The sequence below is a fragment of the Zosterops lateralis genome, assembly GCF_965231275.1.
Source record: "Zosterops lateralis genome assembly, chromosome: 3".
Classification (NCBI taxonomy): Eukaryota; Metazoa; Chordata; class Aves; order Passeriformes; family Zosteropidae; genus Zosterops; species Zosterops lateralis.
Genome location: NC_139764.1, coordinates 101507422 through 101534722, shown reverse-complemented (window position 1 = coordinate 101534722; position 27301 = coordinate 101507422). Strand labels below are relative to the sequence as shown.

The 27301-nt window shown below is 35.8% G+C and overlaps 1 protein-coding gene across 2 annotated transcripts in view; it reads left to right on the top strand.

The window, feature by feature from the left end:
* The window catches only part of NBAS (NBAS subunit of NRZ tethering complex), a gene marked incomplete at its 5' end in the record, with an annotated part of 161341 nt that overhangs the window by 30976 nt on the left and 103064 nt on the right, over positions 1-27301 (top strand). For both annotated transcript variants that reach the window (XM_083856295.1, XM_083856296.1), the window contains 10 exons: positions 13260-13343; positions 13795-13948; positions 15310-15495; positions 16460-16633; positions 17596-17729; positions 18483-18545; positions 19197-19319; positions 20795-20897; positions 23193-23416; positions 25130-25242. In XM_083856295.1, the coding sequence (XP_083712421.1) occupies positions 13260-13343; positions 13795-13948; positions 15310-15495; positions 16460-16633; positions 17596-17729; positions 18483-18545; positions 19197-19319; positions 20795-20897; positions 23193-23416; positions 25130-25242 (1358 nt within the window). The remainder of the gene's footprint in view (positions 1-13259; positions 13344-13794; positions 13949-15309; positions 15496-16459; positions 16634-17595; positions 17730-18482; positions 18546-19196; positions 19320-20794; positions 20898-23192; positions 23417-25129; positions 25243-27301) is intronic.

Here is a 27301-nt window from a genome sequence, read left to right as displayed (position 1 = left end):
AAAAGGCCATGAAGAGGAATTATTGCAGTATTTATAAAATTGGTAAAACGTATTCCAATCTTTTGTTAAGGTTTAGGTGAGACATAGGGAAGAACGGTCATCTTAAGCGTGGTTATGATCTATTGTTGGTCGTAAATAGACTCCTCGTGTTTCTGAAGGGTTATTTGTTCTTGGTTTTGGTTTTTATATTATTTTGTTGTTTGGTTTGTGTTTGTTTACAAAACTGACTTATGTGCCAAGAGGCAAGATGACAGCTAAAATAAAGCATTTCACTAGTGATCTAGTAGTAAGGATGTGAAGTTATGGGGTAAGAACTTAGTTTTGTCTGCTATTGCAAAATGAAAGCATATATTTTTGAATCTTTATTCTCATAGTAGACAGAACTTTCCAGGGCTAGGATCAGGTATGTGGATGTTCACACTTTTTATCCTCCAGATTGGAGAACAGACAATATTGTGTGTCTTTTAAAGTTGTTGTCTTTGGACAATTACAAAATGAGGATGAGATCAAACCCCTATATACACAAATCCCATATACTTATAAAAACACAGAAATTTACTATATATTTGATATAAGCTTTTTCTAAAACTGTTTCTCTGTTACAAAACTGATTGCTCACATAATATTGTTAAATATGCTTCCTAAACCAATATTTTTAAATGTAATTAAATATCTACTAATGAAATAGATTTAAGTTGTATAAAGTGAAATTTTCTTACTATTTTAAGAAGGCTTCTGACAATTCTTGTTTCATGTGAATCAAAGAGAATTGAAGTTCTTACTTTTCTTTTTTGTGCGTTTATTGTCCTTTTAGCTCTGGCATTTGTTTTTTAAGGAGTTTATTTGTATGGATAAAATTACTGACATTCTACAGATATGTTGTCATTGTTATGAAATGTCATTTAAATAAGTGTGCTGTCTAGTTTTCTTCATATTAGAAGACAGTAAGTAGACATAATTTGCTGTAAATTAACTGATTGAGCAAGATTATAATAACATTTATTCATTCCCACAGAACATTAAAAAGTTGTCAGTAGTGACTCTAATTAGTACACATCTGAACAAAAGAAAAACATTACAAAATATGAATCCCAGTGTTTTAAGTGGTAGAAAAAATGTTGCAGCATTACCACAGTCTCTTTAGCTTATGTAGCTTGTAATTACTGGGGTCTCAGGACAAGCAGTGAGAGTGAATCAATCTGTGTTGATAAACTTTGACACCAGGCAAACAGATTCTGAATTAGGAAAGGACTGTCTGGTTTTCCTTTTGAAATTTCACACTGTTGCAATTGAGGAATAGGGTATATCCTTCAGAAGGGTTTTTTTTTTTTTTCTTTCAGTTGCAGAAAAGCTGCTTTCTCATGATTTCTTTTAGATCCTTGTTTTTCCTGTAAATTCTTGGTTGCAATGTCTGTACCAGCAGATTTCAGTAGGGTATTTGGTTGCACATGGTGAGACCACTGACACAGGTCAGCTGATGGCCTTGCCTCTTTGGGAGTGCATCCTGATCCAGTGACCTTGCTTGAAGAACACTTTGTTCATGCCTTGTTGATGCCTTTGTTGCTCAGTTTCCTGCAGCTCAGACCTCCTGCTGATCAGAAACTATTTTGGTGGAGGTGTCTTCTGTGTCTTCACATATGTCTGTATGTGTGTAGGATGAAGTTTGAATTTACCGTATTGTGTCTGTGTACATTGCACACTGTGAACAACGAGGGATTCCCAGCTGGAGCTCTGTGAGGAGACACTCATCCCTATAGGGATTCACTACACTGCTCTATGCTCACTTAGTTCTTCCATCTCTAGGGGAATTTAGGAGAGGAAAAACATGAGATTGTATAGCAGGTGCTGGCTTGTTTATGCATGGAAGGAGTGAGGTGTGTAAATAGGCACCTCCATTTACAGCCAGGGTAAGAGCACTGAAAGGCTTGCTGTGCACGCCCTCCAACATGAATGCATGTACAAGTGCTGTATATGAAGAACTTCCTAACCTATACAAAATGTTTTGTAAAGGTTGTGTTATAACTGTTCAACTGCATCCTTCAGTTCTGCTGGCAATAGTAAATTCTAAGTAGCTACTGAAAGAAATTTCCTTTGGTTAGTGCATTCTGTAGACATAAAGCAGGTGTTTTTCTTGTACTTGCACATGTCATTTACATTAGGATGACATTTAAAGGGCAGTGTCACAAAAATTTGAGGTCTTGTCAGTCAAGGAAGAACTGACATAACAAATGGAGAAAAATGTAGATTTTTTTTTTTTTTCCCCTTTTGGCCATCTTATTAGGAAATACATATATTTTTTCCTGTACCTGCTTGTAGAAAGTCTCAAATGGTAGATATCCTTTTGTTTCTCATTTTTGGCACATATTTTATAGCTTAGCATCTTTTGGGGTTACTCCGAGTAGTTCAGGAGTTCTCTTTCTAAGCAGGGAATTTATGTATTCATGAGACTTGCAAAATTCTGTGACTTTAAGTAAGCTAAACACCTCCCTATTTGAGAAGAAATCTGAAATACTAAGACACATTGGTGGCTGAAAATGGTATTGGCTTAAAATTGGCATTGTGATAGGTGGACATTACTAAGTAATGTGTTTTTGCAGAACTGGGATTGTAATGTTTTCCTACTATTTTCATATTATTTCTCAGCTTCTTTTATAACAATGGCTCCTGTGTCTCTGCTGTCTCTTATTGGGATTATGCTCCTTCTCAAAAAGTCATCAGATGCACAGACTGCATCTGTTAGGACAGCTAGAATGAAGGTGATAGGAGTTCAGGTATTCAAAGGAAATGATAGCTCTTTATAAACTCAATAGCTACAGCTAGTGTTCTCAATCTGTAATTAAGACTGTTGCCCTGAGGTTTTTAATTGTGATCTAGGAAAACAGTGTTTTACCACCATTATAAATACATACCCAGAATATTTTTCCATTTTTTAAAGTTTCTTATCCTTTGTGCTAGGCTTAAGTGCTGAGTTGTAACGTTACTGCTCACATTTTCAACTCACAGAAGTCTGGAACTTCAAATGTATGGTTGGTTAGCAGCCATAAGTCTGCTATATTGCACATTATGCCGTAGTAAAAGCCTTCCCCCTAAGACAGGAACTTTTTATATGTTGCTGTGTATTGCTTCTTAACTTTCTCAAATACTGGTGTTCAGTTGTGGCACAAAGTGAATTTTTACTGGAGAATTGTGGATGAACTCTGTTTGCCTGATGAACTGGGATGGGAATGTGGAAGTATCTCCTAAAAACTTAGTGAAGGTTTTAAAACCTGAAAATTTCGGTGTAGTCGACTTTCATCTGTGAATGAGTAAGTACTACTAAGAGATCATAAGCAGTTAAGTTTGCCTTTCCATAATGATGCCTTCTTTTGAATTAGATTTTTAGTTATTGCCTGTGGCACTGCAGTTTCAATAAAGCTCTTAGAGCTTCACCTCTTTCCTTCCTTATATGTGCATGTAAATAGGTTTGATAACGGAACGTCTGTAGAACTGTCTAATATATAGTCCCCTCTTTTTCATATTTTTTTTTTCTTGTAAAGCTGAACTCTGCCTCTGTTTTTAGTGTAATTCAGTGGTGTTCACATTAAAAGAATTAATCACATGGTCAGTTCTTTTCTGGGTTTGCTTGAATTCATTTGTGTAGTGCTACAGTAAAAATAATAAGGGCATGTGTTTTATGTGCCTGTCTTTTTTCTTTGTGCTAACAGGAAGAGAAGAACAGTTCAGAGGGAGAAATGTAGTTAATACTATTTTAAGGATGTTTTTGGTACAACAAAAATAGCTGATGTTACATTTTACTATGAAGTAGAAAAAATAGTTTTTGAGAAAAGGATTAACTTGTCACGATGACACTCATTTTCTTGCCTGGGTTGCCTTCTGGTAGGAGCAGGTCTAGATCTTGTCCATGTAAAAAATAAAGCTATGGTTTGGAGGAAGAGAGAGACTCTTCTGCAAACTGCTGGTGTGTGAATCTATGATAACAGGAATAGCTCATTATTAGCCAGAGACTGCTGAAGACCGTGAGCTGGCAAAAGTAGCATAGATGTTGGTTGTGAAGAGTTTTTGAAGAAGAGAATGAGAGCTTGAAGCCATGAGGGAGTGGTGCAGAGCATGAACTGTCGGGGAAGAAGGAGGGAAGTTTCACAGAACCTGCTGTGCTGGAGCTGAGCTGTCATTCAGCTGAGAGAGCTGAGTGTGTTCAGCATGGAGGAGGTTTCAGACAGGCCAATAGCAGCCATGGCATAACTTCCTGTAGCTTGTGAGCTGAACTGTGGCTATGCTGTTTATCCAAAAAACATCGACAGGATTTCCTTTGTATTTCTGGCTACTTAATGCTGGACTTGTCCTGACTTCATCTGCCATGTGTGTCTCTTGCCTGTGTAGTCCTGAAATTGCAGGAGTTTGGCTTGCCTTGTCCAATCTTCTAATGAAGTGTACTGCTGCCATTGTCTCATCTGTTTGTTGTTCTTAATACAGGCTTTAGAATAAAATTTCTGTCAGGAACATCCATTATGCTTTATAAATGTACACTTGTCAAGTAGTATTTTCATGATTTGGTGGCGGGTGGTTTTGATCTTACTTGGAGTTCTGCTTTGTCTTTAAAGTAGCTTTCACAAAATCAAAAAAGGCTATTGCCTCACAATTTTAATTGTATACACGGAGAAAAAAACCCACAGTGAGCTTCTGAACTGTGCTTGTGTAGTGTTAGCTGACTTTTCTGATGTTTAGGTTCTTCATTCTAGGTTGTTTATGAGGGAATTATTCACTCTAGAGTTGTTTAGGGTTGTTGTTTCCCTCTCCCCAAATTTTATTAGATGTTAACCACATCATTAAAACATAGCTTGATTTGTTTATGTGAAATCAGTTATAACTTTCTCCTCTGGTTCCAGAGCTGCTTCAAAAGGCCTGTCATTGCAGTGTGCACAGCAGGGATTCTGAGGGTTAGTTAACTGTGGCAGCCAAAAGCAGTGGGATACCTTTTCCAGTGGTTTATGCAGATCAGTTTTCCCAAAATGCATGATGTTTTAGGTTGCAGCTGTACTTCAGTCTTGGTAAATTTGTCACATCCTATGGATATTTCTGGAAAATGAAGCACTTTTCTATCTGCCAATCACTTGTGTATCCCGTAGTATATTGAACAATTGGAAACCTAAACATATGTGTAAGCAATTCTGTAGTTGCTCACTGTTCAGATACTATAATAAAAGAAAAGAATGTTTTCATGCAGTATGAACAATGCAATACATGTCACAGCTGTTTGAGACTATGTATCTGGGATGCATTTCTTATATTTCATCCTCAGCTATGGAATAATTGTGACATAACAAAACTGTTTCAGAGACGTAAGACTTGTAAAGCAACGCAAAGTGGCATTGACTTCCCCATTGCTCTCTGAGAAGATACAGGCTTTGGACAAATGAATTTCTAAATTAAATTAAAAGAGAATATTTTAATTATTTTGTGTATGTAACACACAGTCTTCCAAATGAGGAGGTAGTGTGTATTTTTATCAATATTTTTCAGACAGGGAGATATGATTAAAAAAGACAAAGCAAAATGCCCCAAACGTACTTCTAAAAACATCAGTGTCTTTCACCAAAAAGATACTGTTTCATAAATGTGTTGGGGCAAATTGCACTTTGCATTCAATGTGGATGAATTTATAAGGGAAAAGATTTAAAGAAAAAATATTCTGAATTTTCAACTTGAAGAGTCCTGGAGACAGACCTGTTGTATGAAATGCTTAAAAGGGTAAAAAAGCAAACCCACACAGTTGGTATTGGTAATAGAGAGAATTGGTATCTGACCTTAAAACTGAGTTAGACCTTCCTCTTTTGAACGCTTGTCCTTGGAGAGAAAAATAAATCTGCAGGTTTCAATATATGCTGTTGGTAAGATACAGAAACTACAATAGCATAGACTTCTTTTGTCAAAGAAAAGAATGGGAGGAATTGCTAAGCCAACATAAACAATAGAGTGAAAAGAGCAATACAGGAAAAGTCAGCTCTTTTTGAAGAAATGGAGTTGAATACCTCCATAATCAGTCAGTTTAGTGGATTCCAATCATATTCATTCTACTGTTGAAAAGAAAAGAGAGAAGTGTGAAGGGTGGGGGAGAAACAGTGGCTCAGGAAAAAATAAAAAATACCTCAAAGCCATGCTAATATTTGCATACAGTTATAGTGTGGCACAGCTGATGGTTTCTTTAGTTGGAAAAGAAAGCCACCTGCCTTAGTGACTACAGAGATCTGTCGCTGCCGGCCGTGTCTGGAATTCCAAGTGCATGGAAATGCAGAGTTAACTGCACGTGTCTCTGACCTCTGTGGGGTTTCAGTTATGATAATAAACCTGCAGAGTTGTGTAGCACAAGGAGAGTGAGCTCTGGATCCAGTAGCACAGTGTACACTGCATATAAAACAAGTTGCCTGTGCATGCTGAATTCACCACTTCAGCCTTGCTAGATCTCTCTCTGGTGTGCAGGGCATGTGTGGAGGTTCTGATGTGTCCCCCCCATTCAGCTGGATTTGCTGTGGAAGTGTTGTAAACATCAGATACGTGTTCATGTCTGTATCTCTGTCTCATCTGTATGAGTGTTTTTGAATTTTCCGACTGCAATGGTATTTTGACACCTGAAGTCCTTCTCAGCTGACTTGCTTCCATTTTAACAACTACTTTTCCAGAGTTTTGTTGTGCTCTCTTTCTGCATGAGTCACTGAAATTACTGACAATAGAAATCTGAGGGAAAAAAATAGCCTGTGCTAAAGCATAAGTATCAGTTAAGAACAAACCTTGTGATAAATGTTGAGATAAATACAGCATTCTAATCTCTGCCTTTATAAAGGGCTTGGGTACAGGGATGTCTCATCCTTTGCTTGTGTCAAGACTTGTTTATTCCAGTCCTTGTATTTAATTTCAAATAAAAGAGTTTTTATTAACTCGTTATAATGAGAGATAGTAAGGACTGTTGGATACAGTCATGTAGGGAGCAAGAAGCAGTTACATATTTTATTAGTGTTGTTGAGAAGGTGAATGGAGTTAGGAGTCAGCTCTGAGTGCTGTGGGTTCTGCTAGGGTTTTGTCGTGTATGTATTCTGAGCTCACCAAGAAGTTTGCCTGTTAAGATTGATTTTACATAAATGCTGATTCCTATTAGGATGAAAAATCTTGCAGCTGTATCTTTTTTGGTGGTATTTTCTTTCAGCATTTAGAGAAGATGGTTTCTGAATGCTGCTTGACTCTTGGTGAGAATTTAAAAATCTAAAATTTCTTTCTCAGCTTATTCCAGTGGTGAACCTGAATACTTTTAAGAAGGCAAATGGAGCCAGAGCAGAAAATACTTTAAAAAGTATTTTCCATGGCTTATCTATACACCTGACTTAAAATATTTAAGTTTTTCTGCCGTGAGAAGGAAAAAAGGATAGAGGTAGACAGTCAAGTTGCACTGCATGACTATTCTTTCCCATGAAATGAAAAATATTTTCCTCTCTAGTATTTCACAGTGAGGTCTGTTAATAAGCTGCTATGAAAGACTTCTGAAGTATGCTTTTAGCACTTCTGGTATTGAGGTGTCTGGACAACCGTAGGTTTGACTGCTGCAGAACCTTGTGCTGAAAAGTGAGATTGATCTTGGTAGGTTTGGCCAGAGGGCAAATGGCCAACAACAGTTTTCAGGAGTAGAAAATAGGTACAGGCAAGCACACTGCAACATTCACTTGAAGTTTCTCAAGTGAGAAATAACATACATCTATAATATATGGCTCAAATATCCTTAACTAGCTATTTTCTAAATGTTGTAAACTTCCATGGGACTTTATTCTAGGAATTAATTCTATTTTTGAACCCAAGTTACATGGTGGTTTATCTTCTATACTATGCAGGAGGTAGTTAACAGCTTAGTTAAGTATTGTGTAAAACAGGATCTGCTGCTTATTGTAAATGAGGCCCAGTCTTATCAATATGTACACTGTTGTAGGAAGTAAGAACAGTGAAATACTGTTTCCTATATAAATGAAATGATAACATGAACAACATGGTGTCAGTCTTGGCATATTCTTTCTTTCTTCTAGGGTTCTTCAGTCTGCTCTGGCATTTACAAAAGGGAGATCATATACTTCTTGCCTCTAGTCATTCATATTGCTTGTCTTTGTACTTTTCACCTTTATTTTTATTGTACCCTTTTGAGAAAACAGGGAGAGGCAGGCAGAGTTTCACATTGCTTCATCACTTGATGGATTTTGGAGTTGCAGGGAAAGGGGGAAGGAAAGAAATGTTCCTAGAGAGCAAAACCTGGGAAATTGAATTGGGTGAGACCTATCTTAATCATTGCTTTTTTTAAGCAGTAAACTTTCAGCTTCAGTTGACACTATAAGCCTGGGATGTTAGGGAAATTATTTTTAATGTTTGTATGTAATTCATGACTTCTGCTATATAGAAAGGATTCTAGTTAAAATTATATTTAAAAAAAATATTTGAAGCAGTTGAAATTTAAGGGCAAACCCAAGTAGCTTTTGTGTTATAGGGATAGTGAAGAAAGTATCAATTTTTAGATGGAAAGAGAGAAATGCAAAGTATTTCCTGAAAACGGTTAGGGATATGGGGTGATTGCATATCTGCAAAGAGATGCGTTTGCTAGTGACTGTTGATTTTAGGACTGGGTGAGTAATGTTTTCTTGCATAAAAATTAAACTTTTTAGTCACTAATAATGGTTTATCAGAGTCAATAAAGTAACTCAACTACGTTAAGAATAATTGGAGGTTAGAAACATGTAATTTTATTGTTACATAAGCCAGTTTAAAATGTGCAAGTTTTGCCAGCTTTAACTGTAAACCTTTTGTGCTACTGAATCTGTAAAGAAATGACTTCCTAATTGGAGCTATATGTCCTGGATGCTACTTCACCTCATCTATGGCAAGTATGCTGGATATGACAGCAAGATTACGAATGAGTTCAATTTGCTATTTGGCAGTACAGGCTTGGGTCAGTAGACTTTTTTTCTTTTTTTTTTTTTTTTTTTTTCTTCTGTTTTTTCCTTTCCAGTCTCATATGGAGGGATTGTAGCTTTAGGATTGTGTGTGTGCATTTTGAGATGTCTTGGTCGCTTGTCATTCAGATCTCATTCATGCAGGGGTGGTTTTAAATTTGCATTCTAAACATTTGTTTCTTTGTAGTAATTTTCTGTCTTAATAATTTGTTAATCTAAAGAGGAGAATGTTGATGTTTAAATGTTTGTTAAATGTGTGCACTTCTCTCCTTACTATTTTGCATGACTTCTTTCTCTCAATAACAACCAAAGCAATCACTGGAGGAACAGCCAAACCAGAGAAAATTTCCCCAAATTTTCTTCTAGGCTGCTGAGATTAGATAGGAAGATTTATTCCAGTGGGAAGCTCTTACTTAAGAGAGTCATGAAAGTGCAGGTAACTACTGGGAACAAGACTTTGCCTTCAGAGTAAATGCAGTAAGTGTCATGTGCTGCAATTTTTTTTGAGGGTTCATTCTGTAATTATTTAGTTACCATGTGTCTCCTCTATCGGTCCACTCTCAGGTAAATGCAGCAGAGACTCTTGCAGAAGCCAGATTTTCAAAGAGAGGGGTAGGAGCACAGTTTGTATTCTCTTTAGTAGACTAATGGAATAGTTTATGTTGGAAAAGACCCTTAAGATCAAGTCCAGCGTCAAACCTGACACTGCCAAATTCACTTCTGAGCCATGCCTTTAAGTGTCACACCTCCATGTCATTTAAATACCTTCCAGGGATGGAGACTCAGCCAAGAGGTGAGAGAGAGAGAAACTGACAGAGAGGGTCAGACCTTTACAGGTTCTTTGGTACTCTTTGGGCTGTTCTTAGTGGAGCTGTGGGAAGGAGTGAGACTAAGGAAAGGGCAAGATCTAGTGCACATTCTTTGATTTCTGATTCTTCAGGTTCTGAAACTGCTCAAGCCCTCAGGCTGCTTTTAGAGCTTCTTTTGCAGCTGGTCCTTGTCAACAACTGAATATCTTCTTGCTTCTGTAGTTTATAAAAAAAAAATTGTTATTTTCTTGTTTTACTAACAAAGAAATAATCTCAAATGGGCCTGTAGGACTTGACTACATCAAATAATTTTAACAAAATGTATTACAAATTTTGGAGATAGAATAATAATTAAGATGTTAGTATGTGAGCTAATGTTGGAGGAAAAATATATCTGTAATGTGAAATTGGAGTTGTTACCTGAAAATCTTCTCTTAATGTTATTCTGTCATAGTAGTTCTGCTGCAGTTTTGCAGACATTTGAAACAGCTTATGGAATTAAACTCTTGTCTGTCCTTTGCTGTATAAGAGTTCCCTTTTTTTTCCCCATTAAGAAGGTGGGTTCATATATAAAAACCCACTTAATTCCTCCCAAAAGAACATCAACACAAAAACCCCAAACCCAACCAACCGAAAAAACAAACAAGCCCCCTGTCACATGAACACAGGAGATCTCCTCACACCTCAGATTAGTCTGAGGCCCTCGTGCCAGAGGAGTGTGTCAGTGTCCCATTATGGGGACTCTTCATGGAGTGGTGCGAGGTTGGAGGGCAGTCCTGCACCACACAGTGACCCCTCCTGGGTCTTCTGCCTCCTGAGGGACTCAGGCTTACAGTTTATGGAATAAGACTGTTAATGAAATTGTGACAGGTTAAGATTGAAGGATTTCTGGTGATGGTACCTGACTTCAAAAACATATTCAAAGCAATATGTATTACATAATGTAACAAGCTCTACTCCCTAACAAAACTTAGCTCAAGCTACTAATTCAGTGTGCATGGAACATGGTTCTTACCCAATGGACATCCCTATGGGGGAGGAGGCAGGTTCAGCCCATCAGCTGGTCCTAGAAGTTATGATTGAGTCTTTCCTGACTTCTCCCTAACTTTCATACTATTTCTTCACATTTAAGTGAAGAAGTTAGTGTAAAAGTATATACTTTTATACCTGTTCAGTGGGAGTTGGAGGTACCTTGGAGGCAGGAAACATTGATATAGTATCTGAGAAAATGTTGGGATGGGAATATGCACCAGTCCAAGGAGAGTATTTTTTCCACGGCTGATGATTCAACAAGACATCTTCCCTTCTGTCCTTTGGGTTTTAGCTGCTCTGTGATTTAACAGCTAAAAAGTAATGCTGAATTTCCTCCTCTGCGAGGATTTCAGCAGAGCCTGGCTATGATATTTCTGGTGTGCTCCACCCTTCATTTAGTCCCACTTGGCAAGTATTGTTTGGGGGAAATCAGGCACACTGACCTTATGCCATGCAAGGAGGAGCAACTGTATTTTCCTGTGTAATTTCCACACTGTTACAGCTGTGTCTAACTTTGCATTTTTCTTTAATTTTGCCTTTTCTCTTCCTTCGCACCCTCCTGCTTCCCAAACAAAATAACTAACTAACCAACCAACATCCCCTTCTTAAGCCTACTGGGAAATGAATGGGAAAAAATTGCTAAGAGATGAAATTGTCTTATACAAATTTTGTTTTTTCTTTTCTGTTAAATAGAACACAGAAAAGGAGAGCATTATCAATTGAAATATCAAGTCCTGCTTGTACTGTCTTGATTTTATATTTTGGAAGACATTATTAATCACACTTTGGCTTTTCTGGTGTTTGACATTCCAGCTGATAAAGAGAGTTTTTTCACTACAAACTGGGTCTTCCATAATAACATTCTCATGTATGAAATTTGATATATGACTATATTAATTTACTTTATGAAGTCAGTTTTAAACATAAATTATTGGTAAATTATGTTATTTGAGATTTAAACAATGCTAGCACCCCTTATCCCCAGAATGTATGGGCTGATGATGAATCTTTCAAAAATAAGAAAGTGGCTTTATTCCTGTTTATACCACAAATGTTAGTTTGGAGTTTTCTTTATGAAGTATTTTTTAATGATGTTGCTACATGGTACATAGTTATAAAGACACCCATGGAACTGTTCAGGTGAGCTAGAATTGAAAGCAGGTGTTGCTATAGCTCTGACACAGGAATTATCAGCTTTCCATCCTCATCCCTTCATTTGTTTGACTTCTGTAATCTGCAAGCTTGTCTCTACCATTTTACTACTGGATTACTACAGCATGTATAATTTGGAGGGCTGGAATGACTGTCTTAAAACACAAGGTTTTGCTTGCTAATGCACAGAGGAGGGAAGAAAAGAGTGACCAGCGTTCTGGGTGAGATGTGTATGGGACAGGACAGTTTATGAGCATGCCTTGCTTTGTTCAGTGAATTTAATGGCTGTTGCTAAATGAGGTGGAGTTACTGATTTTCAGCTTATTGTTTCGACTCTTACTGTATTGGGAAATTGATTTGTTGTGTTTACTTTTAAGCTGCTGAGTTACAGTGCTGCTTTTCAAGGGATGAGAAGATTGTGTCAGTTGTTAGTTTATAAACAGGGATTGTCTGTGTAATATTGCTGTCATGGTTTATTTTCAGGGTCAGGAGAAAATGAATTAAATTTTAAATAGCTTATTGTTCCGGTATGCTGCAGCTCTAATGTCTCTACTTTCGTACATGGTTCATTTCTTATTTCTACAAATGCCAGAACCTATAAAGTTATTCTCTTTCCCATTGATTATGTTCTGCATAGCTTGACATGGTTTTTCAGTGTTTTATGCTGCATAAGCAACTAGCTTTCTACACTAAGCCATAACTAATCATTGTAGTAATAATCCATGATATTCTTAACTGCATCTTAAACATTTTTTTTTTTACCTTCAACCTCTCACTGTAGAAGTTTGTAGTCAGGAACTCACATTAAACTTGAGAAGATCAGCAGAGCAGGGCATATGTAATTTCAGTATGAGGATTTGTGCTAGAACTTGCACGATGGTATTTTTTTTTCAAGTTGTGAGTATCATAAGGTTTTACTAATTTCAGCCTTTTGTGATAGCATATGAAATCAGAATACTTAGTGTGAAATGGTAAAAACTCTGAAAGCATATAATGAGGTTTTTGCTTTGTTTAAAGCACGGTCAGTAAGAAAATTAATCTTTTTTATTTGCTCTTTAATGGTATAGGTAGAATATAGGTTTGTATGGATAATATACAGGCAAAACCACACTTGTAAAGCTTCACTAAGAAGTAATGAATCTTAAATAATTAATACTGTAATTGACTGACATGTTTACTACTAATTCACTGAAATATTTTTGTATTATTTGTATTCCATTAATTGAGTGCCATAACAAATTAAAAAGACATAAAATTATGTAAAGCTTCTCTTTTTTTATCATACCAGCTACAAGAAGGGGACATTGAAAATTCTTCCTTGGAATGAGCAGAAACATCGTGAAGAAGACTGGTGTGAAAAAGCAGAATGCAGGTAAGTATATATAAAAGCAAAAATATAAAGAATTTATTTATTAATTCTTAAAATGTGGGAATTGACCCAGTAAGACTCACTTATTATTTATGAGTCACTTATTATTTGTGTGTGAAAACACACTAACTTGTGTTTTCAGCTTTCTTAGGGAGACTGAGCAAATGGGAAGCAGAGGTTGTGCATACCCAGATCTTCAGTCGAGAGCATTCTTTCTTTCATGATCTGTCACATGTTTGAAATCTCTTACTAGTTCAGTAGAGAGGATTCTTTCTTTCATGATTTATCTCCTGTTCAAAATCTCTTAGTAGTTCCTTTACTGATGAAAACTAACATTCACAGTGGTAGATTGATCATATCATTTTCTTTCAGAAGTTTTAGGAAAAAGACTGATTTAAAAAAAATATGGGTAAATAAATACATACTTAAACATATCCTTAATTTTTTTTTCAAGGATGGTTATTGAACCAACTTTGCAAGATGAAGGCCAGTTTCTGTATGAAATACAACCTGAGTTATTGAAGTACAGGACTACTGACCTTTCTGTAGATCTTGTCACTGATTGGTATTTGAGCAGAGCACAAGAAATTGAAGAATATGCAATGCAGGTGAGAATAACAGTGAGAAAATGATGATGGCTGAGCAACCTTCTTCAACAGAATCCTTAACAGTTTTAATGCATATTAATAGGACACTTTTCTCTCAGTAATGTACACTCTCTCTCAACTTCATTATGGCTTTTGAAGGACTTGTTTTCTCTTTTGCGGTGTACTTAGGCTTGCTCTAAAGTTTACTCAGCCAAATAATTAATCCATAGAAATTAATAAGGAAGCCAGTAGATTCTGTTTCATTTGGTTTACCATAGCAGATAGTAGCTCTTTTGTAATCCATGAAAAGTGTTTGTCATTGCATTTTGTGTTTGTAAGGGAGGGAAAGTTGTGCATGGCATGTTGGGAGACATTTTTATTACCTGTGACATGCTGCTGTGTTACGTGTATTGATGTGTGTCAGTCACACACGTCACTGTCACCTTTCACGTCAATAAACGGTATTGTCATGATTTCTTCCTGGCAGTTCTGCTGTGTGTCTGTGGGACTACCAGGCAGCTTATTTCTGCTTGATTTTCTGTATAAGTTAAAAGTATTTGAAGCTCTACAAGATAAAGATAAGCATTGCACATAAGAACAGAGCTCATCACTCATGTGCTCTGGTATTTTATTGCTTCTCAAGCCAATTTAGCTGCATGAAAAGGAGGGTGACTGGAAGTATCACTGTAGGTTAGTTCTGATGAGTGAGTTCTTCTATTCTACAAGCTTGCACTTCACCAGTGCTCTTTTTAATCATAGTTGCCTGTGATCTTAACAACCAATAAGTAGGTATGGAAATAAAAACAACTTCTAAGGATCAGTTAAATTATATAACATATAATTAAGTTGCATCCTGCTCTTCAAGACTTGTGTCTGCCTCGCTGAATATTTACAGCTAGTATAGTGTTTTTTGAAATCAAAACAGAGCCTTTCATGTAAAGATAGTATCAGTCACTAGGGGAAAAAAATCTGTCACTGTTTTTTTGTGATACAAAATGCAAAAACTAAAATTACTAAATCATGGTCAGCTGGAAAAGTCATACTGACTGTCTTAGTTTAAAGCAATCCTTCATATTCCATGTACTGAGATGAGCTGTGTGTGATCTCTAGAAGGACTAATATTCTAATTTATATGCATCTTTACAATGCATCTTGGTTAAAGGCATGTAATGATATCATCCCCTAAAATTAAGTATTTTATGTGGCCTTCATAAAGCTGAGAAGGGCAATCCATTTCAAAATATACAGTCTACAAAAAATTCTAGGAACTTCAGATTGCTTATTAAGCAAAGGGAATAAAACTGATGCACAGACAGGACACAGATTGAAGTTGGTGTTTGGCAAATAGTTGTACAGCAGTGTTTTTTAAATTTATTTTTCAGGTTGACTGTGCTCTGTCCCTTGTTCGTCTTGGCATGGAGAGGAACATTCCTGGTCTGCAGGTGCTTTGTGACAATCTGATCACTCTTGAGACCGTGGTTTATGAGACTGATGGTGATCGAACTTTGACTTTGAAGGAACTTCTAGAGATGAAGGACATTGAGAAGCTGAGACTGTTGATGAAGAATGTAAGTACTTTGAATAAATCAATAAGTATACCTTCAAATCCAGTAACTCAGGTTACCCTGAATCCTATGTATATAAAGACATTTTTCTGATGAACCTCCATCTTTAATTCAATAAAAATTCTACATTTTCACTGTTCCTTTTTTTGTTGTTGCTGTGGTAGGGATTATTTATTTTTTCTTCTTTCTAACAGAAACTAAATGTGCTTAGTTTTCTCCAAGACCCACTTTATCCCTGGCTGAGGACTCAAGTTTAATAAATCCTATTTAGAAAGCTGGGATTTTTTTTTCACTGGCCTTTTTTTAAGGATCTTCAGTATAGCTTTTGATTATGCTGCAGATACAACAATATTGAATGTGCTCTTTGGATGTTTTTTGGTGTCTTTAAATACTGTCAAGCAATTTTAATATTTGCCTCTGCACCAGATGTGTGTTTTTATCTCTGTATTGAACTTGAGCATGGCATTTCAGAATAGGATAAGACCTCCTGGAAGGGTTGAAAAATAGCTAGAGATGGACCTAGCTATGGATCTGAAATTCAGTTGAAGGGCACATAAGCACCAGAGGAAAACAGGAAAATTTGGGGTTTGTTTGTTTGTTTTTGGATTTATGTAGCCCCTCATCACTTGTTTTTGATCTTGCATTCTTGCTGAATTACTGAAAGTAGTGCTACTCTGACATGCTTGCATGGTCTTTCACTCATTCTGAAACTGTAGGAGGAAGACAGGCTTTCCTCACTTAATGGGCTTTACTCCTGTTCTGCTCAGTTTCCCCAAGCCATTGGGTAGCAGAGAGATTGTTTCAGTGCTTCATGATGTAGTGATCTGTTTGTGATAAGTGAAGATAACTGTTTCAGTTATATTGATCAAAAAAGGTTCTATTTGTTTTTTGCTTTTCTTGCTTGTTTTGGGCAATGAAGCTGAACCTGTTCTTATATTTCCTTTCTGTAACTCTTTGTGCTTTCCAGTCCTCAGATGAAAAATATGTGAAGAATGTTTATCAGTGGATGATCCCTTTCCTCCACCGCTGTGAAAACCAGTCTCCTGGTCTTGCAAATGCCCTTTTAAAAGAATATTTAGTAACATTGGCAAAGGAAGACTTGACTCTACCTCTGAAGATATTTCAGAATTCAAAACCTGCTGTAAGTAAAGAGCTCTGTTGATTCTACTGGTTTCTTTGGGAATTCTTGTCCTGAAGAGATTAATTCAGAAATAGAGTTAGTTCATCGAAGTCAGATAATCCTTCTGATCTTTCCCATTTTCTTGGACCCAAGATTTGTTATATTTTAGAAAACATTATTTAAAGAATTTTTTACCACAAATTATAATGCAGCTAAACTGTCCTTGATGAGACTGTCAAACTAATGTAATAATGATTCTAGCCTAATAGTATAAAAATGATTGAATGGATTCTTTGAAGTAATTTCCTGGTGACCTGTTCAAAGTAAATTCCTGGTGTATTTCCTTTATAAAAAGTGGGTATGAAAAAGTTTAATGATCTCACTATTTTTTTCTTGAGGAATTTTACTAGGAGTAAATTTTAAGTTACTTCCCCCTCTCCCACCTTCTACAGCAAATGTAAAGAATAAAGTGGGGGCCATTAGGATTGAGGTGAGAGTTCAATGAGTAAGGGTTGAAGTTACCTTCTGTGTGAGTGTTTCATGATGCTTCTATGGCTTAAATAATTATTCCAGAGCACACAGGCACGTATTTGCATGCTATTGGATGTTCTGAGTTTATGGACAGATACCAACCAGCAAAGCACAACCACAGCTCTCTCTTGTGTTGGTATTGTTGTACATATTAAGTAAGTCTGACAATTGTTTGCAGCAGTTGCCTTCCTCTGTCCTGCACCCTCTCCACTTCTCAAATTCAGAAAGGGTATAATGGCATACCACTGTTCTTTGAAGTGTCTGCACTGCAGAAAACTAGCCAAGATAAATTTAAGGTTGTGACTTTACCAGGTTGTTAGCAAGAGACATTCTAATTGCAGCTGAGGACACTTTATTTACTTGGAGTGCACATCTTTTTATAGTCAAAAGAAAATTCACTGCTGTATCAGAAACAAGAAAATAAAAACAAATGTACTTTCTTTTGTTGTTAGTGTCAGCAAAAAATTATTCCTGATCAGGACCAGCTTATGATTACGGCGTTGGAGTGTATTTATAGCTGTGAACGAGATGACCAGCTCTCTCTCTGTTATGACATTTTGGAATGCCTTCCACAAAGAGGATATGGGTAAACATTTTCAGCTGGTTATTTGTAAATATTTTAGAAATACTAAATGTAGTTGTGAATGAATGCTTTAAAAAGGGTTGTTAAGTTATTAAAGGGCAGACAGAGTTACTGGAATATTCTGTTCACCTCTGAGCTGCCTTGACTGTAATGTGTGTATCTAAATACTTCTGTTGTGTACATACTCTACCAGTTAATGCAGCAAAACAGGTGTTAAAGTAGCAGCCTAGACCAAGGTTTCTGTATTGTTTCTTAGACTTTTATAGTCTGATGAATTGAGACCAAGTGTTAGTGCTGTCTTATTGGTTTTGTTACAATAGTGGCATCTTGCACTTAACTTAAAAGCAGCAATATGTCCCTGTGAGAGAGAGGAAATAGAAAACCTATTGAAGGACAAGGAATGCTCAAGAAAGTGAAAGCTTGAATAGGAGATATCCTGTGATCTGTGAGGTGAAAACTATTCTTCCAGTATCTTTTATATGAAGGAAGGAGTCTGAAGGAGGGGGAGAGAGTCTGAGAAAAGTCTAAGGAAAAAGGAAGATCTCCGCTCTTGAGAAACTGAAGGACCCTCTAAATTTTAACTGTCTTTACAGCAAGAAGTCCAACAGTTTTAATATTTTGAACTAAACATATATTTGATTTTAGTCAAGGAGTGTGTCAGACTGCTTATCTTCGTATCTATGTAATAGAATTAAAAGAGGAAATTACAAGGAGTATATGTGTATGTGTATATTTAATTGTGTGATATCATTGCAGGCCTGAAACAGATAAAACTAAAACTCTTCATGATGAAGTAGATGAACTGGAACGAATTCTTAGGTATTTAATTTTGCTAAAATAAGTAGTGTATTATAGAAGTTACTAGGCAGAGTCAAGAACTTTTTATGATAAGAAACTAGCAAGAATAATTATCTTTATTTATTTTAATGGTGTCAACAAGATTGTGTTTTTTATATTCAGAACATAGAAATTTTGAATTTTTTTTCTATTTGAGTATTATACATCTCTAGAGATATTTTTCTTGGAATAAAAGTCTGGGGGGTTGTGCTTTGTCTTTTTCTGTTTTCTTTGGGGTTTTCTGTGGGGAGTTTTGTTGGGGATTTTTTTTTTATTTGTTTGGTTGGGGATTTTTTTGTTTTGTTTGTTTTATTTTGGGTGGGGTTTTTGGGGGGAGAGGGAAGAGGATTAACCTGAGGAATTTGTTTTGATCTGGCTACTCTGTACTGCTTTGAGTGATCAAAGACTAAACTGTGAAGGTATGTCATCAGGTATTGGTGGTATCTGTTTACCCTACAGTATTACTAATATACATATATTTAAAAAAACGTAGGTAATGTTACTCTGTAGTGTAAGAGATTTTATGGAGACTGTTTGCACTTGCCGCGCATGTTTTGCAAGAGCTTTAGGAGTCCTGCTGCAGCAGCAGTGTTCCAGCTGTACAGGACTCCAGAGCAGTCCCTCTGTTTGCAGTGTGTCGGAGCTGCTGGAGAAGCACGGCCTGCAGAAGCCGGTCTCCTTTGTGAAACACACCAAGGATGATGCCGAGGAGGCACGGAAGCTGATGATTAGGCTGACAAGGCACACAGGTCGCAAGTTAGTATTCCAAGGGGAGTGAGGGAGAAGAGGGGAAGGGCAGTGAAGTAAAAGAGCCTGCCTGCCTGCTTTGTGGCAGCAGGGAGCTGTGGTGTTCACCCTGCAGACAGTGTACACAAACACTTTTGTTGAACTGGTGATTAACGTGATTAGTGTTTTGGCTGCATTCCCCACAGTCAGAAATCTCTGCCTGCCTTCAAACCTGCTTTAGTGTGTTTGTGTTCAAGTAAATAGGCCTAAAATGTATACTGGCTGCAAAATACTGCAAGATGATGAACTGTGAATGTTAACAGATTGTAAAAGAGATCCTTTAAGATCTCTTTAATTTTATTGAGAGTGTAGGATTTGTAAAATAATTATTTGGTTTTTTTGGCCTGTTTTCTTGGAACTTTTGTAATAGGGTAATTTATTGATTTTAGGTATTGATTCTACCACTTATATTCCCAGTATAATTTTTTTATTTTTCTAGTTTAACTCATCTTTCATTTAACTCATCTTTCAACTGTATATGAATTATTAAATAGCTCTTGGTATAAGCAGATAAAAATTTTGAATCCTGGGAAAACCACCCATAATTGGGGTGATTTTTCTTTCTTCTTTAAAGCAAATATACTCAGCAGTTTATCCATAATGGTAGAGTGGTATTTATATTTTTAGTAGTCTGAAAGCTTTTTAAGACTTTTAGAAACTTCTCTTTAGAAAGATCAAGACAATGCCTCTGTAGGAAAAATGTTGATTTTTTTCAATTGTATTGGAGAGCCTTTGTTTTGCCGAAGTGAAAGCTAATGCCACATGAGAAAATCACTATTAGTTGGAACTAGCTCATGTAGTTTAAAAAGGTCTTTTTTTAATCTGAAAGGCTCAAGGCAATGTCAAAAAACATTCATTGTGTTTTTACTAGTAAAAGTTTTGCTAGAGCACAAGAAGTTGAAGCTTTGTGAATAAACAGAGATCTGTAGAGACAGAGGGTCAAGAATCTGAATACAACTCAATTTTAAGAAACAAAATAAAGTTGCAGGTTTAGTCTCCTGTGATTGCATGGCATTGATTAGTCCTTTGAGATTGCCTACAATTAACAGCACTATAATGATCCTGAGTTGCTGTTACAGATTTGGTTTTTGTCCTGCAGTTCCCAGATCAGCAGGAAGATAGCACTTCCAACTTCCTGATGTATTGTGGAAAACTATCAAAACCTATTTTGGGTATCTTGGGGAACATTGCTTAAATCCCTATCTTATCCCACAGAAAAAGCATTTTGGGTACTGCATTGTTGTCAAACCATTTTATACCACAGACTCTGTTTTAATATTAATTAATTTAAAAACCTTTCTGTCTTTGAATCACTTCTGGTTAAAAGTCTAATTAAATATTGAAAAAGCATTTGAGAAAACTCATATTTTTAGTCATGGAATCTACTGCTTTTCTTTAAATTTGTTTGGGAAGAGAATATTTAATTTTAAAAAAATGTTTTCTAGGCAACCATCCGTTGGTGAAACGCAGTGGAAGGAATTGCTCCAGGATATGTTGGACATGCAGCAGAAAGTGTATAGGTGCTTACATTCAGATACTTGCTATGAGGTGAGTTTTATGTCTTCTTACTGACTTACGTCCCAAGTAAGCTACACATTTTTATTTCATATTGTTGCTCACAGGTGTAAATACATTTTTCGGTGTTGTTACTTGATTGTCTACTGCCTTTTTTTACAATATTTTATTTAAGTTTAAAAAAATCCGGTATTTATTAATTTTATCTAGAGCTCCTCTAATAAATACCTTTTATATCTTATATATATATCTAAATATCTTCTATTAAAATTCAACTTTTTAGAAATTGAGTCAGCTTTGTGAGGTTTTCTTACATAGACTGTAATTCTGTGTACAAATGTGTTTAGCAATAAACGCTCCAGAGTGATGAAAATAAAACATTATCTTCACTCAAGCATTTCTTAAACATGGAGTTCTGGTTTGATAATATTATCCAAGATCATTATAGGATTATGGACTTTCTACTGCTTGCAGTTGGAGTAAAATCATGTGAGATGAGAAATCTAATTTCATTGAAGGTAAAAACCCTTGCATGTGCATAAAGTCCAAGTCCATGTCATCAGTATTTGCAAAAGACAGCTATTAGACAGATGTAGAATTTGCTGTGACATACATTATTTATTTACATTTTCACTTCAATGTACTGCAATTTCTTACAGATGCATTACTATGTCCCCTATAATTAGTGTTTATATCCATACAGAATAAGGTTTTATTGCAGTTTATGGAATTAATTGCTTATGGCTACCCCTCTGATTAGGTCTTAGGAGAAGTTTTAAAAGCAAATTAGAAAAAGAAGGAAAAAAGACAATGCTATTCAACTTATACATGAGAAAAATCACTTTCTCTGTAGTTGTACAGCTAGAAAGCTGCAACCTGTTCAATAGTCATGACGTTGTGTTGGGCTTAGTGTACACCTTAGTGTACATGAATTTCTTTTTTAAGTGCATGTTAAGAAATTGTAATACTGGAGAACTCTGCAAATAAGGCACTTGCTTTACTCAGATCTTAATGCTAAGTTTTCTATTAACTTTAAATTATTTTTTTAAACTCTGAACCAAATGATTAAAAAAGAAACACAACAAAGGGTTTTGGAAAAAACATGTAGGAGTGCTGAAAATGCTTTGAAATGTATTGCTGTCATATGCAATTATAATTTGGTAACTTCAAAATTGATAAATTATGAGGGAGTAAGGATTTGCAATCTCATGTGAGGTTTGGGTATTTTTTAGCATGATGCTTACTCCTCTTCTTTCATGCATAGTGAATTCTGTTCTCTTGACTTGATAAATTTTGAGAGAGTTAAATGTTCTAAATGTTCTGTGTGTGGTCTTTGAGGAGGAAGGGTCAGCTATGATATTTTGCATCTCTCGGTGCTCGAGGGTTAATATGCTGTGAAATGGAAGATGTTCTAATTGTGTGATGTTCTTTAAGAAGCACTGAAGTGTTTTCCTTTCCAGAGCATGAGATGGTTTGGAGAGGTTCTTCCTAGAAAAGAAACATCTTAAAATAAACTATGATTGGATAAAGTGCTAAATAATCTGATTTATGCCCTCTTTCCCATGAAAGGCTGGACTAGATAATCTTTTGAGATCCCTTCCAACCTGGGTTTTTCTGTGATTCATTGATCCTCTTGAACTTGTTATGAACTTTTAAACCTTTGATAAAGGCCATATTCTTGCAGCTGTGATATTTCTGAAATGAATAAATTGTTTGTGTTCCTTTTCATTAGGAGAATAATGACTGTGCTTAAAAAAAAGGCAAATTATTTTTGTAAGGAATTGAAGTTATTTTGAGCGTCTTAAAGGCAAAACTTTTACCTTGAATTAAATTAGATGTTTTGTGGCAGATGCCGCATTATGTGAGTTTGCATTCTTTGAAGATAGTCTTGACTGAAATTTAAAGAACATCTTATATACTCAGTTCTAAATATTTTTAGTTACTTTAGGAATACAAAATTTCTATTTCCACATTGTTGGTTTTAAGGTCTTAATACTGAACTACCCTTTCAGATTCTTACAGTGTATTAACACTTCAGAATGTAGGTATATTTTGGTTTCTTAAGTCATACTGTAAAAAGACATATAATATGCTTTCTTTTTTTTAAGTTCCAGTAAATAGAAACTAGCTACTAGTTAATTTTAGCTTTACTTAACTGCATTGTAGAAATACTTCACTGGGTAGAAATTAGATTTTCTGCTTGGACAGAATATATTCTTTTGACTTCAGACATCCTTGTATTCAAAGGGTTTAATGCCATACAATGCAGATAAGCTTATTTGAAGCTGCTGCTCCTGCAGGTTATTAAATTACTGTTCTTTCTTTTAGATATTCACCGAAAGTCTTTTATGCTCAAGCAGTATAGACAATATCCACCTGGCTGGGCAGATGATGCACTGCAATGTTTGGTCAGTGGATCTTCCAAGTTCATCAAAAGGGAAGGCGCAGTACCGGGTCAGCTATGCCAGAAGTATTGAACTTGTTTTGGCTGCTGGGAGAGAATATTTCAATTCTTCAGCGAGTTTGACTGATAGCTGTATGGAATTGGCCAGGTACGTTTACAACTATCATATACATAAATACAACTGGTTTACTGATGGCATAGCATTAGGGCTTATTTGTTAGTATTGCCCCCCTTCAGTCTTCCATTCAGAATCTCTTCATAATCAGGCTCTGGAAATATGGAGTAGTGTTGCTTTTAATGCAAGGAATTTAAAGACCCTTTTAATGCATAAGGTTTCTGTAACCAGCTTTTCTCTTAGGGTTTTATGGTGATATTTCAAAATACATAGTTTATAGCTCAAATACTTGCTATTAATGTGTGAATGTGTGTTTATTCAGTTTAGTAACATGTTTTGGTCCTTCTCTGATTTATGTTCAATCAGTTGTTTCATGGTAACTTAACTTGAGTTTCTCTGTGTGATTATCATGTGTAGGTCTCCCAGTAGACTTCGTGTATGAGTTGGTTTAGGTAGAACATATTTACAGAATCACTGAGTTGGAAGAGACCTTCAGGATCATTGAGTCCAGCCCAGCCCTAACACTGCAGCTAAACCATGGCACCAAGTGCCACATCCAGTGTTCTTTTAAACACATCCGGGGATGGTGACTCCACCACCTCCCCAGGCAATTCCAGCTTCTCTTTAGCTCCTTTATTCCACTCCTGTTTTAATCTTCACCCTGAAATATTTGTCAATGTACCTGAAAAGTCTGATAGTTTCAGATGGGATGCTCAGCTAACATAAAATTTTGGTTTTGACTTAAAATGTGTATTCATAATTAACACGTGGAGAAAAAAAATATGATCGACTGGACAAATCAAATACTTTCCTGATTTAATGTGTATGGTGAATTAAGCCATTTAAAATCATTGAGATGAGTTGCCATCTGGACAAGCTCAAGACGTGAAGCTCGTAAGGCTCATGTAGTTCAACGAGACCAGGTGCCGGTGCTGAACCTGGATCTGGGCAACCCCTTCTATCACTCCAGACTGGATTTGGAACTAGATGGTGTTTAAAGTCCCTTCCAACCTGTGGCCATTCCTTGATTCTATGATTTTGCATATTGATTTTCTTTGTTCAACGTGTATTAGTAAAACTACATATGTAGTTTATCTAAAATTACCTAAAAGCTTATTACAATAATACCCTATTCATATAATCTAAAAATATATTTAGAATAATGTGCTCTTAATAATTGCTTGCATTAATTCATCTTCAGAGGAATTTAATGGGGATTTTTGTTGGTTTTTTTTTTTAATAAGCTTTGTTTTATTTACTGTACCTAGTTGAGGAAACTGAATTTGTGACAATGACTCTTAATGTTTCACTTTGAGTCAACTTTTTCCTGTATTTTGCTTTTATCTTCTACTGTATGGCAATACCACAACACAATAGTGGTAGAAGTATTTCTCAAAGTAGTTTTGTATTTAAGTACATATACCTTCAACATCATGTATTAAATTCATTGCAGATCTAAATTCAAGAGGGTTTAGGTGATGTGATTATAACAACCAGTTGAAGGCAATGCAAAAATAGAAATTTGTTAAAATATTTATCCAGCTGCAAGAGAGACTGTGCCAAATACCTCCAATGTGCATTACAAAAATAGTTAGTATTCTTAGATAGATGTTTCATAAGGACAGTAAATTACTCCTGTTGGTTGTTTTGTTTTGTTGTGTTTTACTCAACGGTGAACTTTTCCCACAAGTTTAATTTTGAATATTTTCATCAGACTTCAGGAAAATGTGTTTTGTTCTTATTTAGATGCTGTCTACAACTTATTGAAGACAGTCCAAGTGCTGTTCAGGAGGAGTTGGACCTCATTCGTGCTCTGAGTTACCTGGAAGAGTTTGGTGTGAAAATACTACCACTGCAAGGTACTGTATCGTTTCATTCTTTATATGATTACTTGAATCACAGGCATAAATATGCATGAGAAATAGTTGGTATTACATAAGTGTGATATGATTAAACTAAAGGGTCTGTATACTGCCTCCAAGCAGTTTACAGTCACATAGAAAAAAGCAATTTTTTTAATAGGATTTTTTTAGCTTGTGAAGTAAGAACGATATCGGCATATGGCGTCTTTGTTTTTTGACTTCTATCAGGACTTTAAAATGGAGTATCAAGTGTATAAAAACTCCTTGTGACTTGAACAGAAATTGAGCTCATCTTTTATTTGCCAAATAATCTGCACTTGCCTGTGTGCTTTAAAATAACAGGTAGGAGAGAGGTACTTCGTGCAGAGGCAGTTTCGTGTCTCCACTGAGCTGTTTCATTGTGAGGTACATAAAGCCCAGTGACAGTGGAAGTGAACTTTTACAAGGTATTTCTTCTGATGACATGCTTAAAACTAAATCTTTTGGAGCTCTGACTCAAGTGGAACAAAAAGTTGTTGGACAAAAGTTGGAAAGAAGTTACGATTATGTACAATGAAATTGCATGAACAGTACTCATGGAGCTGGCTGAGATGAGCACTGAGCCATGAGATGTGCTGATGATAATGCTTTACTTCTGGCATTGTGCAGAGAAATACTGGGATTTATGGAAAGCACTTCTGGTGCTTTCCACTTCATGGAAAACGAAGTAGATGTTCACTGTTGTTACTTTAGTTTGGTGTTCTGTTTTTTTCTAAGTACTTATTCAAGTGAATTGATGCTCCAAATGTTATATTCAGAAATCTTAAAATTTCTGGACTGAGACTGCCTAATTTCTAGATCTTGAAGTACTGGCCTGTTGATTTCTCAAGTAAAATTATTTTTCAGTCTGTTTGTTCAGCCTGTAAAAAAATGTGTGCGTTTTCTTAAACTTTTTTTGATTTGGATATGGAGGTATGATTTTAAAAAAGTAGTGACATAATCCTGCATTAAAAGTGTGTGTAATACAACTGATTGAGATTAATTAGAATATGTGAAATCATGCATGTAATTTCATTAATGATCCTGACTAATCTTTGCTTCAGTATCTTTCATGTAAATTGGATTAATCTAAAAAGATTAAAACGATGTTTTCAAGTTTTAATGAAAACCTTTAAATGATCTGTTACTTTGATAGAATGTCATTAAAGTAGCACTAAGGATCAGCTGTTCCCACAGCAGTAGTCTTTTAGCAATAGACTTTTATTTGCAATTCTGTGTTTAGTTTTCTGTAGATCTTCCCCCACTTCTGTTTTTAGCAAACTTGAGAGTTTAGATTTATGAACTACCATGATGCTCTATGGTAATAAAATCTGGTTTGAAGACTCCTTATTAAAATAAAATGTGAAGACAAGTCCGTCTTTAAGTGTTTGACCCATGGTAAAATATCAGATTACTTTTAGCTATGTTATGTATTAAAAATTCCTGCTTAAATAATCAGTGACTGGAAACATTTTATTGTTGTATACCAATATATGCCTGTGATAGAATATTAAAAATGAAACTAAAATTATCACCTCTTCCTGTGCTTCCATTCTTATTCATTTGAGTCTAATTTCCAGAATTAATAATTTTCATTATACTAATATTTCTTTGCTCTTATTGAGAGGCCTGATACCCTGTTTTAAGCCCAATATGCTAATGCAGAGTTTATATCCCCATGCAGCCATTCACTCTTACTGAGTGTTAAGTGGAATATCTGCATGCTGTTCTCTGTGTTCTCAGAATTTGTGTCGTATGAAAGCATTACCTTTTAAAGCAGCAGCCTGAAGTTAGCCACCCACTAATTAGCTAAATAGAGCACTGGAATCAGTTCATTATATTAAATTATGCAATTAAAATAATTGTCTAATTCTGGTAAAATCTTTTTTGAAACACAGTACTAATTATAAGCTGTTCAGGATATGGTTGACAGAACCTGGTGATTTGCAGACTATCCTTTCACTTCCTCAGGAAATTTTTAAGTGAATTAGAACAAGCTGAAGCATTTGCTCATACAGTTCTTTCAGTCTGTATGATG